At 38.1% G+C, this 14503-nt stretch overlaps 1 protein-coding gene across 3 annotated transcripts in view; it reads left to right on the forward strand.

The window, feature by feature from the left end:
* The first annotated feature begins 262 nt into the window (after positions 1–262).
* The window catches only part of LOC135688859 (GREB1-like protein), a 23357-nt gene continuing 9116 nt past the window's right edge, over positions 263–14503 (forward strand). The window contains exons 1-11 of one of the 3 annotated variants that reach the window (XM_065205894.2): positions 263–418; positions 2107–2395; positions 3530–3760; positions 4042–4407; positions 5776–5871; positions 6212–6373; positions 8184–9866; positions 11136–11298; positions 12248–12499; positions 12814–12920; positions 13947–14055. In XM_065205894.2, the coding sequence (XP_065061966.2) occupies positions 2161–2395; positions 3530–3760; positions 4042–4407; positions 5776–5871; positions 6212–6373; positions 8184–9866; positions 11136–11298; positions 12248–12499; positions 12814–12920; positions 13947–14055 (3404 nt within the window). In that variant the 5' untranslated portion in view covers positions 263–418; positions 2107–2160. The other 2 variants (XM_065205895.2, XM_065205897.2) reach the window with 2 other exon arrangements.

Genomic DNA, 14503 nt, shown 5'->3' on the forward strand with positions numbered 1-14503 from the left:
TTTAGCAGTTATTATTAGAACATTTGTATAAAGTAGCTTGCTAGACTTTATTGTTAACATCATTTTATGAACCTGTAGCTTCCCGGGAATTTTCCTGGGATGGGCGTTTAGTCGCCAATGAAGCGCTTTCTTCCCAGACCTCTCTATAAATCTTCCTTCATTGGCTAGCAGGAGGTCACATGGTGAATGGCAGATGGTCCTATTATGCGATGGACTTTGATTGGCTGACATAGCACAAAGGTCTGAGGTCTGCCAGCGCTTCTAATGATTTGATTGGCTACAGAAAGGTCTACCATGAGGTCACTTCCTTCGCAGTAAAACTCGTCAAACCTGGCTGTCTGGTCTGCGACGTCCTCTTCAAAGAGGGCTAGTCGGTTTGCGTCACAAATAACATCGTCCAAATAGATTTTAAAGTTTGGTGAGTTTTTAGAATATTACTGTCTGTATCTGTACCAGTGTAACAGATGTATAGTTATGGTCAGTCTTAATCATCAATCATAATTTTCTTACACACACATTATAGCTAACTTTTGAAGGAGGGCGTAATGCATGTGGACTTCATGAATGGAATTATGGCTACTACTTTTCAAGAATAATTTAATAGCTGATCATAATGCTATTTTCTGTGCTAGGGTTGCTGACTTTTATTGGAAGCGACTTTTTACAATATTCATATTTGAATTGGTAACTTTCAAGGCAGCCCCTCCAACAGGCGGGTTGATCGGTCGCGAGTCTGCGGTATGCTCTTTTTAGGCCACCAAAATACCTGTATTCTGAACACTTACACGAGAACCAACGAAAATTCAAGTTTACCCTGCAACCCTCTTCTTTCTATATGATTGTTGTGATCTGGGAATTTTTATGGCACGATTATTATGATGTCCGCTAATCCTTCAGGCATAACCTAGTCTGCCTTTTCAATGTTCAACCAAACACCAAAGAAGGCTAGTATGGGGAACGACCTCTCAAGAGTAATGTATGTAGAAATATTTTGTTTGCCCAACCATTTATCGTGTTACCATGCGGATGTTAGTTCTTTTCTTAAATTAAGTTATGGAGCCAGTCCAAAATGCGAGCTCGGCAACTATTGTGAAAGTTAAAACTGAGACCCTAATAACGTATTTCGGAAGAAGGTGCCTTTCTGCAGGGTCGGCGGAAGATTAACGGCCTGAATGCTGTCAAAAATGCTGACTAAAGATTGCTAATGAGATTCTGTGGATTCTTTGTTTGCTGTACGTGTATAATTTCAGGTCGCAGTTTCGTCTTCCAACTTAAATTGTGTTAAGCTTAGACTTGCGAGACTGGCTAGATTTTTTGAGTGTGCAGAGTGGACTAAAGAATTAGTTAGGGTAGTAAGACTCATTTGCATTAGATTTTCCAGATTACACGTTTTGTAAATCACTACCACTTTCGCCATTTGCCAGTTTTGTTCACTACACAGCCGGTTATTGAGCTGAATTTTTTATAAGGACAAGTCTTGTAAGAAACATCAGGCTAAAATTTGCCCAAGAAATAAGAACAACATAAGAAACAAGGCAGGCTGAAATTCAACAAAACTCAAGCAATAAGATACCAGGAAAAATTGAAAAATGAAAGAAAGGTGCAGAAAGATAGAAGCAATAAGCAAATAACATTAATTACTTTATCAAGCATAAGTTATGTAATGACAATACTATCCACAGGGAGCTCCATTACAAAAATAATAACAAAAAGGAAACATGACGCTGAAATTTTGTGAAAAAACAATCTTCAACACCAGGATTAAACTGGAGCCAAGTGTTCTTATCAAGAAAATCATGTAAAATGGCAGGGCTTATTTTTAAAATGCTAACTATGGAGGCAGGGGGTGGGGGTCATTAATCACATAGTCAAATATTAAGTTCTAAACTTTGTAGCATCAAGAAGCCTTCAATTAAAGAGGTGTTTTTCATTCAAGCTGTTGCAGATTAAAGAGAAAGTCATTCTTGATACTGGAAAGATAAAACTTCAAGTCACACTTTACAGGCAGACAACAAATTTAGTGTAAGAAATTGAATGAAAAGGCTCTTGTGTATAGTGATAAATTTGCACTGTCTATTGCCACTGACATCAATGGTTGCTTTTCAGTGTTCAAGATAACAAAAGTCAGTCAGATTTTATCCACAATTATGGTATCAGACGATGGGGGATGAAATTAAAACAAATTTACCAATCCAGCAGTTCGTTATAACATCAACTGTAACATCCACTGTAGTCTCTCAAAACCAGTTGCCACTTTTGGTGAACAATGCCAGTGCTGCTGTACTTAGCAAGTTTCTCCCAACAATGAGTGCAGTTCCAGCTGTCCCAGTTGGTACCAATTCTGCTGTAGCAGTCATACCTGCTGGGGGTGCACAACAACTGCCGATCTTGGATGGTATGTGCTCTGTTGGTTTGTCTATGTTTGAATTTTCAAAAGCACCTGTCTGACTGCCTGTCTTTTAGAAGTATAGCATGCCAGTGAAATTTATTTCTTGAGTTGAAACATACAATTTAATATAAAGAGGCATGGGAGGTTACTAGTAATTTATATTTCTTGTTGCAATGAAATGATTGCTAAAAAGTGTTGGTAAATGATGATGCCAGTAAATCAATAAGACAGGCTGGATAAGCAAATAAAGGTCTTCCACAAAATGATATAAATGTTAACGACAATGTAAATTATGAATGACAGGTAGGTACAACACATAATGGCAAGGATTAATCAAATATAAATGGAGTCCAATTTGGAAAACCAAAAATTAGAAATGAAGTACCACATTCTCTGTTGTATTCACACCCTCTCTACTATTCCTGCCTCTCTAATACACCTACCTTTTTTCTCTACTTTGAAAAATTAATCCAGCCTCTCCAACAACCCTGCATGCGGGGTTTGATTTAACAAAAATCAATGGATTGCAAATGCGCTTAGAGTTTTGAATGATTTGTGGACATTCTTATTTGATGACAGCCAAGGTGAATAGTTTTAGCCAATCAGTGTCATTTTTTCCAACCAACTTTCCTCTGCGTTCTTTGCAGTTTACTTGCGAAGTTTCCATGCGAAAACACAAAAGAGCTTGTTTGATATTCAAGCCCGCTTTTTAAAAGCATGTTGAAAAATTAATCCGCTTCTCTGATAATCCCGCCTCTCTAATAATCCTGCATCAAATTATGAGGTTTAATAAATAAACCTGCTGCAGGAATACAGGAGATGATATGGTAATAGTTTTTATAACTTCTATTTTGACCTGGCATATTGGGCTTAGTTTTTAAATTTATGTGCTTACAAATTAGATTTCAATTGAGCTGGATTGTCTTCCTTGCCTTGTTTCCTTCCACTTGTATGACGAGGTTAAAACATCAGATGCTGTTTTTTATATTTAGAAAATTTCTATGTGGACTTGTCCCAGTCGAGATACTTAATAATAAAAAATATGCATGTTAGGTTCACAACGGATTTGCTACTCAAGAAACAACTTATGTATATGTTCCCTTTCTTTGCCAGCTGTTTTCACCTTGATATCTTGTTTAGGAGGTGATGCAGTACAATACGGTGGTTCAGGTGTTATCTATGCACTTTCTCAGTACTCACCATTTATCAGCATTCCAAGATATCATCCAAGTGGCCCAGCCCATAGCCCTCCTCTGATTGAAGATGAAAACAGTAATCTTGGCCCAGAGGACACAGAAACAAAAACCACATCAACATCATCATCAAGAATATCTCCATCATCGCAAGAGCAGCCTCTTTGTAATGAGCCAGGTAATTTTTATTCATAGAGTAAAAGTATTTGCAACTTGATTGGTAGTCTTTAAAGTCATCAAAATTATTTATCTAATCTTGATTTCAATCTGCTGGTTTTTAGATTTTTATTTTTGAACAATCTTGGGCAGTACAGAACTTAAAAATGGCTCTGAAAAAAGCAAACATTTCACAAAAAGCTTTTTCGTCTAACACTCTTCAGAGTATTTTTATTTTATGTAACTTTTCACACTTCTTTAAAACATTAAATTTTTAAATTTCATCTTTTTTGAATTTTTCAGGAAAGTGTCAGGCTGGAGGAGAGGTGCGACTGACTTATTTGGCAGATCACTTAGAAAATCTAAAGTTACCAGATGGTTTTGTTCTTGTTGGGGCAAAATCTCCCATGTTAATAGGCATGACGTTAGTTGCTGCTGTTGACAGACGCTATTTGCCAAGTGAAGGAAATTCCGTAGCCATGTTGGGTTTCAGTGGTAACTGTATTGGCTGTGGTGCTACAGGGTTCCGGTATTTCACTGAATTCTCAACTCACATCAACCTGAAACTTGCAACACAGCCTAAGAAACAGAAGCATCTGAAATATTATATTTTGAAAGACAAAGATGGGAAATGGACGAAGGGAGCACTTATACCGTGGAAAGGGACTGGTATGCCAAAGTTCTTTTAATTTTCTATTGTTCCTTTATCTGGGTTTTTATTTTAATCACCATTTTCCATTAAGTTAACATTGCAGCACAGGAAAACAGACAGAGCAGACCTCAATATAACCACAGACAGTGATTTAATGAGCACCTGAAAACAAATAGACTCCACAAAAGCTGATTATTGGCTAGCAAACAGGAGATGAAGCAAATTAGCAAAAATCAACCAAAAGAGGGGGTTACTAAATGCCTTTGGATGGGGTTAAAAGTTCTTGAAATTCAGAGAGTGGAAAATTCACCATGGAAGGATGTAGGCAGTTCTTCATGGAAGGCTGTGCAAGCCTAAACCTTGCCTTTACTGTTGCCATCTGTAGAGCACAAATTAATGAAAGAAAAGGCAAGGTTTACAGTAGCTTATGGAGGTTCATAAGCTAACAATATTATCTATAAACTATAAAGAAAGCATTTGCTAATTGAGCCAGAATCCAGTTTATTCTTCTAAGCCTATTAGGTTACAGATAATGTAAACTCATCTGGCAAGATTTCAGAAATTCGCTTTTGTGTAACAAAATCTTTCAAACGCAAGGAATATTTGCGGTCAGTCTGTTGGTGTTCAGTATCAGGCTTGAACAGTTACAATACAGTCGCTGAAAGTTTTTCTTTATGCTCTTCAATTTCCTTTTGCTCTTTGCTCATTTTTACAATTGGTCATCTTTAATGTCACTTCCACTCCAGACGCTGGACAGCCAGTGGTGAATCTAGTCTTAAAAGTCTGGGGGGGCTAGTTAGGGCCAGTTTTCAGTAAGAGGGGCCTTTTCCCTATGCAGAAAGGGTTTTCAATGAGATGCAAAGAAGCTTGTTTTAGGTAGCCTGAGCCCCAGACTCCAAAAAACAAAGTTTATCTTATGAGGTGAAAACATAACTCTTTGTTTGGTGAGCCGCTATGGTTGTGTGTTACTTTCTTTGATAGATGAAAATAAAATTGTAAGAGCAAAGTACTCTAGATTCTGAAGTGCACAAATTCAACCAACTCAAACAATTTCAGAGGGAAATTCATGCAGTTAGCTTTGATGCGACCATAGCTGTCATTTTTTCTTTAAAGAAAATCTGGATCTAGGACTGGCAAATTCACGCTGACATTCACACTTTATATTAAACGGAAAATTTGTGTTTACCTCCTCCTGAACTGAACCAAAGAAATCATTTGCATATTCAGCCAAAGTGTAAAATGTTTGCCATTTGTGGCACAGTGTTGTGTCAAACATCATATTTGACATAATGTTGGTAAATGCTATCTTGATACTTTAATATATTAATACTACTAATTATTTTTGATATTGCAAATTTCTCAATATGTGTTAATTTATTTTCAAGAAACACGAAAGAGAAACTTACCCCTATACAACAGCATAACAACTGTTGGGAGAACTCCAGAGCTTCTACCACCATATACAATGTATTCAGGAAAAGGTAAGCATTGAGTTCTGTGCTGTTTTCCCGATCCTGCTTTATTTCGCCAGCTCTCAACATTTTACCTTTGGTCTACCTGGAGTTTGAATCATGAAAACAAAGCAAATGTGCTCCTAGAATTTTGTGCTCAGATATTTTTAAGTGACACATCAGTATCTCTGTATGAGTTGCAATCATTTGCATTTCAGTAAGGTTTTCAAATTGCTACCTTAAGGGACTAACAACCACTTTATGCAAGTTTTTATTTTGATTTAAATACAAATTTGTATCTGGTATCAAAGTAAGACGGAGAGGCAAGTTATAAAATCCTTGTTGCACATGTATTGTCGTTTCTGTTAAGATGCCAAGATGTCTATGCTGCTGACGTCAGACCAGGTCTTGCTCCAAGCAACATCATACCCCATGGCCAAGAAGCCTCGAGTGGCCCTGGACCTAAATGTCGACATATCATCAGATCCCAATGCAACGGTGCTGAATCCCACCAATGCAACACAGGCTCAAGGTTTGTACTCTTTGATTACATTTATAATGACATTGTCGATATTCACTCCTATCAAATCTAGGTTGAAATGTTGCCCAACTTGGAAACGGGTAATATGCATCAGTATGGTGCCCCACAAATGCACACCAAATTCAAATTTGTGATACATAATTCAAATTGCTTGCACCAAATTCAACTTGCTCAATCTAAATTTAAATTTGTGACACCAAATTTATGTTCACAACACCAAATTCAAATTCAAGCCTTGTTGTTGCAGCCAGGTTGGGTGCACACTGTGCCACAGAAGGTAGAGCCAAGGAAGTTGGTGTGCCAAGGAAGTTAATGACATATAGCACCTTCCAAGAGATAATTGTTACCAAAAGGAACTTGTAGCAATGTAGTTTATGCACGATTCAGCCAGTTTTTTTTAAATGATGCTGTTATCACGAGTATCATATTCTGTGCAAACTTAGGCCGTTGACGTGGCCTTGGAGACTCATATTCTGAACTGTTCCAGATATTAACATACACGTAATTGGTAACCAAAAGCATGCCCAGCAGTTCTTGGGGTTTTATCTAAGGAATACATAGGTCGCGAAGGGGGCAAGTTTATGAGCCACAATGTCCAATAATTTCTCACACTTTTTAGAGGGGGGCCCATGACAAGTTCTGGGGTGTGCTGAAAATATTGTATATATTAAATTTTCCATCTACCTAAGGTACAATGAAGTTGATTTAAATTGTTTGAGATAAACATTAAAAATAGGTTTTGGCTAAGAACCACATTTCGATATTGCTCTGAAACGAAGGAAGCTAGACTGTTTGATAGGGCCTCTCTCTCCGAAGTACTAGAGACGGAAAACACTGGCAAAATCCTCTCGAGTGCCTTCTTGGTGACGTTTCTATTTAGCGCCATAGTAGAAACGTGGTCATTTTTATTGCAAACAACAATCACATACATAGGGACGAAAGACCCTTTGTAAAATATATTCACGATAACAGCAATTTTTTTAAATATCTGGCTGATTCATGCAAGATTTAGATAGAACCAGGCCCTGAAATGAGAAAATGTTAGAAGCTTGTTTATAGGCGCTTGATCAAGCTTCTAGATATTATTTTTGTCTTTTGATCAAATTTTCTTGAATGTGTGCGATCAACCGTCGTAAGAAAGAGCCAGCGAAAACAAATGAAAACAAACTGTTACAATCACCTTTAGTTTACTCCAAGAAGGATTAAATACCCAATATAAATGTGCTTCGCTTATAAACTTTATGTGCATCACGAATGTCTTGAAGACATTATTGCCGGATTATCGCTAAGAGTTGGTCCGAACCTTTTTAAAACCGCTTTAATTGCCCAGAAAAGTGCTAACATAGTTACAATACAAAGTGCCTTAGTATTCTTAAACATTCACGGTGGGATTGATTTTCAACTGCATTTTTCCATTGAGATGTGGGTAATTCAACTAACTTATATTTCCTGTGTTTTGATAAACCGGCTTTGTGTCGTCTATGTCACTTGCTTGGGTCAAAAATGTGCTTATTGATTCGTCATTTATTCCTCACATACCCTCCTTGGCACACTGACTCGCTCCAGCAACGAGATGTGAATTTGAATTTGGTGTTATGAATTTGAATTTGGTTGGGCAACTTGAATTTGGTGTAAGCAACTTGAATTTGGTGTAAGCAATCCGAATTTGATGTGAGCAATCTGAATTTGGTGGGAGCAATTTGAATTTTTTGTCACAAATTTGAATTCGGTGTGCACCTGTGGGCCACTGTACATCAGGATGGTGAACTGTGTTTAAATACATTTATTTTTATTTTCACAGCGATGATGCCGGGAACTTCACCAAAGCCTGATCCTGATATATTCTTGTCCTTCAAAATGCCAATTTCTGCGATTTGTGGGGTTAGGCCCGTCCTACTTCTGTGCCAAAACAACAACTTCAAATTGCCAAACAACATCAATGACATCATAATAAGCGATTTATTGCATGGATGTTTTGATAGCACTAGTCCTATTGAAAACATACCCGCCTCCACTGAGTCGACTTTTGTCAATCGAGGTTCCATCATGGCTACCGGATCAAAACGGATTGAAAATGACGAAAACATACACTCACGCGTAGAGCAAAACGCAGCAAGCACATTAATAAGCATGAGCTCTGCCTCAACGTCAACATCAACATCCACCTCGGTGAACAACTTGACGAACTCTTCGATTATGTTTCAGCCAGGAAGTAGGCCACACACTCTTCAGTTTCAAGCCACAACCAGTAGCGCATTATATCAACAATCTGACACGTGTGGATTGCTGAAGTTGCCTGTTGCAGCGTCTGTTTTAATATTGATACAGTATCTATCTGGCCTTGATGAATACAATAACATATGCCGCGAGGAAATCGAAGCGCTGTTACAGCGAGCGAGAATGGAAATGATGCCGTCTCGGCAGCAAACGTCCCTGACTCAATTCGCCTCGGTGGCTACTTCCCAATTAAATGTTATGGCAAATCTCTTGGCGAGCTCCTCTAAAGGCAGAGTTAAAGTCATAAATTCCACGTATTCGTTACAAAATGGGATATTTAAGGCTTTACGATGGGTTCATGATACTTTTGTGCAAAGCAAATCAGGCAAAGCTAGAAAGATTTCAATTCCGAACTTCCTCATGATATTATCGACACCTAGTCAGGGCAGTGTTGAATTCTGTGTTCTTGTTACTGGCATTACGCATGCCAAGCTCTTGGCTGAAGCACTAGGGCTTCAAGGCATTGTGAACTCGCCTTTCGATGAGGATCTTAAAAAGCTTGTTCTTCAGTTCAAACAAACAGAGGATGCTCTCAATATGCACCTAAAAGCTTTCAGTAAAAACTTAGGAAGCCAGTGCTTTGCACCCTATTATGCCTACGCACAAGTGCGGGTTTCTGCAGACAATGCCCGGGTCTCCACGCCAACCAAAGGAGATTTTCGTGCTGTTAACACGAAATTCATCTTTGCTAACCAAGCTGCAATGGCTGAGCAACTGCTGTCTCAACTTTGTAACATCGCAGATAACACTGACATCCTTGAGCTGCCTTCATTCGCGCGCGTCGAGCTGCTGATAGTTGTGCCACACAACATGTCACTTTATCACCAAACCATCAAACGCCTTTGTGAATCAGGTATTCTTCTTGACCTTGGGCTAGAAAATGAAGAAGCTTCGGATGATCATGAAGTAGGAGAAAAGTATGTCCTCACCTACTCGGATTGGCAAGCAAGTTTGAAGAAGTGGGAAGCATTTGTAAAGAAAGTGATGCGGCAAAGTCACACACTGTTTATGCTGGTGTTCGACCAATCTCAAAGCTACTGCTTACCACAGGGAATGCCGGACGTGTTGCCGAGTCTAAAGGAAGTGTTTGAATCGATCAACGTCATACCGTTGTTTGTCACTGCAGTTCCGTACATATTTCAGTCAAGGCAATCGTTTATTGACCCGGATAACGAAGTTTATTGGACCGATGCCCGAAATATTGCAGGTTTGTTTGCATGGAGATTTTCTTCCTGAATTTTTGAAAAAGTTTTCATTGATAATCATTGTATCAAATGATATATCTGCGGGATATAGGATTTGTTATGAAGCTGTTGTTGATCAGAACCCAGCAAGACTTATTGTGCATATTAAAAAGGGAAAGTAGCAAGACAAAACTGGCAGTATAATTCCCTAGATTAAAGGGCTCTTTAATAGCGACTTCTTAATTTCTAATTCATTTCATTCAACCGATAATAACAACATTTATTTAGAAGTTGATTACATTTACTTGTAAGAGTCTTTCATAACAGTAGTACTAATCACTTTAGCACTTTGCGAATAAGCGTGTGCATGGCAAACATGTAATAAATCGATTAAGATAAAACGGATAAGGTACAAGGAGTGCGAAAAATATCGTCAAACCTAGCAAGGGATCGCTAAGTCTATCATTTCTAGCTAAATCATAAGCTTCTCTATATAAAGTAGAATGAAAAATCGCCTCTACAGTACAGCTACTCTAAAGACCTCAGGGGAGGGATGGGAAGGGATTCCATACTGACACAACTTCGCGTGCAAAAACAACTTGAAGTAACTATCACGCTTGCATACGCAACTCTTTTGTAACCTTTTTAAAGACTACGTGTTTTCTTTCTACTGCGACTAAATAGGTTCGGATATAAATTATCTTTAATAACTTTTTTTAATCAACCGGCCGGTAATTTTTTTTCAACGAAGCTATGAGAGGGGAGAAAAGTTGTTTGCCAATTTTTGACAGGGTATAGTTTCAAGGGGAGGAGGAATTTGAAAATTCTGAGACACACTTTGGTAGCTGCGCTTTCTGCTGATATAAGTCAGATTTGATACCTCAAACGCAAAGGGTACACTCATTTAAGCAATAAATTTGACTGGAAAGTATCATTTTACAATATTTGCCAATTATTCTTATAGGGTTGGAAACACAATCTTCTTGTGCATCGAACGATGAAACGTTTAATCTGATTTCATTAATAGTTTTGCTTTTAGGGAGAGAAAACCAAATATTGTGTCAAAAACGTTCACCGTAACCTTAAGACACATCTTACATAAGTTCCATCTTATAATAGACAAGTATGAACCAACTTACAATTGACACTTGTGATGTGATGAAAGTATTGGGGCTAGCCGTTGATTATAGAATCAAGTAGAAACATTTTCATGAGTCGTCAGAAAGTTCTTGAAGCATTTATCGCAAACTCATTGATAATCAAAGTCTTTCAGTTTGTTTTTTTGCTTGTAGGAAACAAACCTAGTGTGATTGAAAACAAATACATTAAAGTAAACGACCAGGAAATGATTTACTTTGGGATCAAGGAGTACGCCGATTCTGCCAAGTGGTGTCAACAGTATCCATTGATAAGGCATGAAGAAACATTTGACCTTTGCGTTCCAAGAGCAAATAGGTAAATAACTTGGCTTCATTCTGGTTTGCTCCCGACGGGTTCACTTCTATAAGAATATATATACCATGTGAGTTTCAAAAATGGATTTCTACCCCCTTATCTCTGACATAACCGGCATCGCAACACACCCCTATCTCTGAAAATTTGGGAATGTTACAACCCTTTTCTCTGACACAAAAAATGTTAAATTGAATCAGCCCCATCAACCTTGGCAATTAATTTGATAAAAAGTAAAATGTAGATTTTACTCAAGATTTTTGACCCTTTTTTCCAAAATCTCTGAATATGTTTTTGAGAAACACCCTTTTTTGGAAATCTATGTCCCAGTTGTGTGTCAAATTTATGACCCTTTCTCAGAGATTTTTGGAACTCATGTGGTGTATAGGGTCATATGAAAGTGAACCCGCCGGGTGTTTGCTAGCTTACTAGTGTGATCAACCTTTTTGTCGGAGATGGATGTTTGAGATAGTCGAAGTGGCCTGCCCCCGAAGGGACTTCTTCTATTGGAAAAATACACTTCCAGTCTCAGTTCTACGTCTGTATATTTACATTCTATAGCTGCAAACGGCGGATTGCAAACCGTTGTTGCAAACAGCTGCGTGCATCAGTTTTTAGATGTAAACTTGTCATTAATTTTATTTCTAGCAAGGACTAATGAACCCTTAAACTGCATTCAGAGGCTTGCTCTTCATAAGAATTGCATACACGTGGAAGCTTTGACAACCATGCCATTCGTTATTATTTCCGCAGTTATATTGAGACCGGGTTTCAGTTAGACCGATGATGAGCGGAACACCATTAGATTTCGTTCCAAGTGAGTTTTCCCCGGCACAACAAGTAGATTTTGAACGTATTTCCTCATACCTTCTTTTCTTTAGTACCTAACTAGCTTATCATAAGGAGTTAGACCATTTTTGCACATACTAAAGACAATTATATATAAATGCAGGTATAATGATATTCCGTACAATGTGGTACACGGTTTTCTGCTGACCCGCCTGTACCGAGCTGCTCTAATGGTCGCAGCCGGAATCAAACCAGCTGAACAGTACTGTGTGCTGTCTGCCATTCAAATGACCAGAGACATCGTTGAAGCTCCGCTCAAGAAGAGGGACGGATCCGGATACATGTTGCTGATCAGAGTACCGAACACGGACGTGGCCAAATACTGTTACAATTTGATCAAACAAACCAGAGACAAGTGATTGTCGTTTTTATTTTGTTTGCTTGTTGCACTTTTGTTGTATGATGCCTTGTCTTAAAACCCTCTTTTGCTGCACATCTCAACGCGATGTTGTCAGACGTAACATGACGTGACCTAGCAGGACATAACATAACTTCTAATTGAAAACTTCATGTGAAATGAGATGGTTTTTCGGCTTTTCCTTATAAAGTAGTTAAGTAACATATTTGCCAACTCACTGTTTTTACTTTTTACGTATAATTTTCTGTTTAATTCAATTTAGTTGAAAATTCTGTTTGCTTGACTTCCAAACAAACCGTTTCTTCGCACAGAGTTGGATTTCAGTATCGCTTTGATGTGATATACGATGATGGGCAGAGCAATTTCGAACTGGATCATCATTTTCTAGAGAGAATGAGGGCTTGGAGGCGTTTAAGTGGTATGACGTCATTTGTTTGTCGTTTAGTTGTATTCGGGTATTGTTCCACTGTCATGTAGGCCCCCAGCCAAGGTACATTACACTCTTTTTTATAAAAACAATTTATAAGAACACGAGCCTCAAAATTTTTCAAAAGTTAAAAACAAATTAAGAACAAGCTGAGGGTGAGCTTCTGCAAAATGCAATTTTGAACAACGTTTTTAAAAATCGAAGATTTTATATAGCCATGTGTGGGTGCTTTTTCGGTGAATATTCAAATTTATCAGCAAATTAAGGCTGTCTCACTCACTTTGTTGGCAAATGAGGCCTGAACACCTCCCTGTAGCGATAAAGCTAGCAATGGTAATGCTCATACCTTATTAGATTAAGAACAAATTAAGGTCAATCAGTCTGAACTTAGATTTACTGGTTCTTATAAAAAAAGAGTGTATACATTGTGGATTTCAAGGTAACGTATTCTTTGGCGATACTTTGGTGGGGGATAATATAAACACGAATTAAAAAGCAATAATGCTTGAGACATTTCGTTGTAAGTAATTTTCATAACAAACGTAGCCATGTTGAAGGATTGCCATAGCCTTTCCCGAAGCACGATCCCTAGGAAGACCAGCATCATATATAAATTAATCTTTACTTTTTCTTTTTTTAACTTAGTAGCTGATAGGGTTTCTGTGTATAAATATGATAAAATGAAATGAAAATGAAATGCGTGATTTAATCTACATGATTTTATTGCCAAAAACATTTTACTGCTAATGAAACAAAGCAGAGAGCAAATCGGAAGCGACATCGACTTCGCCTTTATTAGAACTTAGCAAATTTCCTTTTAACAGCATACACTGGATGTGTTGAATCAAGGGCTTTGGAAACAGTTGTTGGTTTTTAAAGCTTCTTGAATCTTTAATGATAACCAAAATGCCACTCCTGATAGACAAACCCAGTCTTTGAAGTGTTGAAGTGTTGCCAATTCCCTTCTCTTATTAAAAGGTGTTTTCTTATTAAGTTATTTATCTTGATTTGTTCAAGGCCAAAACAACGCTGACAGCTGGTTCCCAGGATGCCTAGAAGAACTGCTTGACCTGCCCTGCTTTGTTATATACGCAGGGAAGGACAGGGCTGGCCAAACATTTCCAAGGTAATTATTTATTCTATAAGCAGTGTCAGGATAAATAGTTGCATCTTGACCCACTTCTGAATGACATGATGAAAACAACATCGTATTGGTTTTGTTGTAAAGTTCTTTCTCCTTTGTTATATCTTTATTGTATAGGGCAAAGACAATGAAGATACGTTTTGCCTTTATTTATAGCATTATTTGCCCATCTCGACTATCCGGTTGCTTAACTTTGTGACATATTCATGAGTTACTTCCCGCCACTCCATTGGCCCACGCCAGGGAGTGGCTTTTTTACAACAACCTTTCTCCTGGAGTTCCCTTCAGTAACTATTACTCCCATTTGCTTTTACGTTTCTTCCTTATAAGGCATAATGACCTTGCCGTACGACCTAAGCACGTTCGTACCACGTGTAGGCATTGTTTCCTATACGAGGCTGACCTTTAACCTGCACAAATCATGTGCTTT

This window comes from Rhopilema esculentum, chromosome 9 (assembly GCF_057945365.1).
Source record: "Rhopilema esculentum isolate cy_ngs chromosome 9, ASM5794536v1, whole genome shotgun sequence".
Lineage (NCBI taxonomy): Eukaryota > Metazoa > Cnidaria > Scyphozoa > Rhizostomeae > Rhizostomatidae > Rhopilema > Rhopilema esculentum.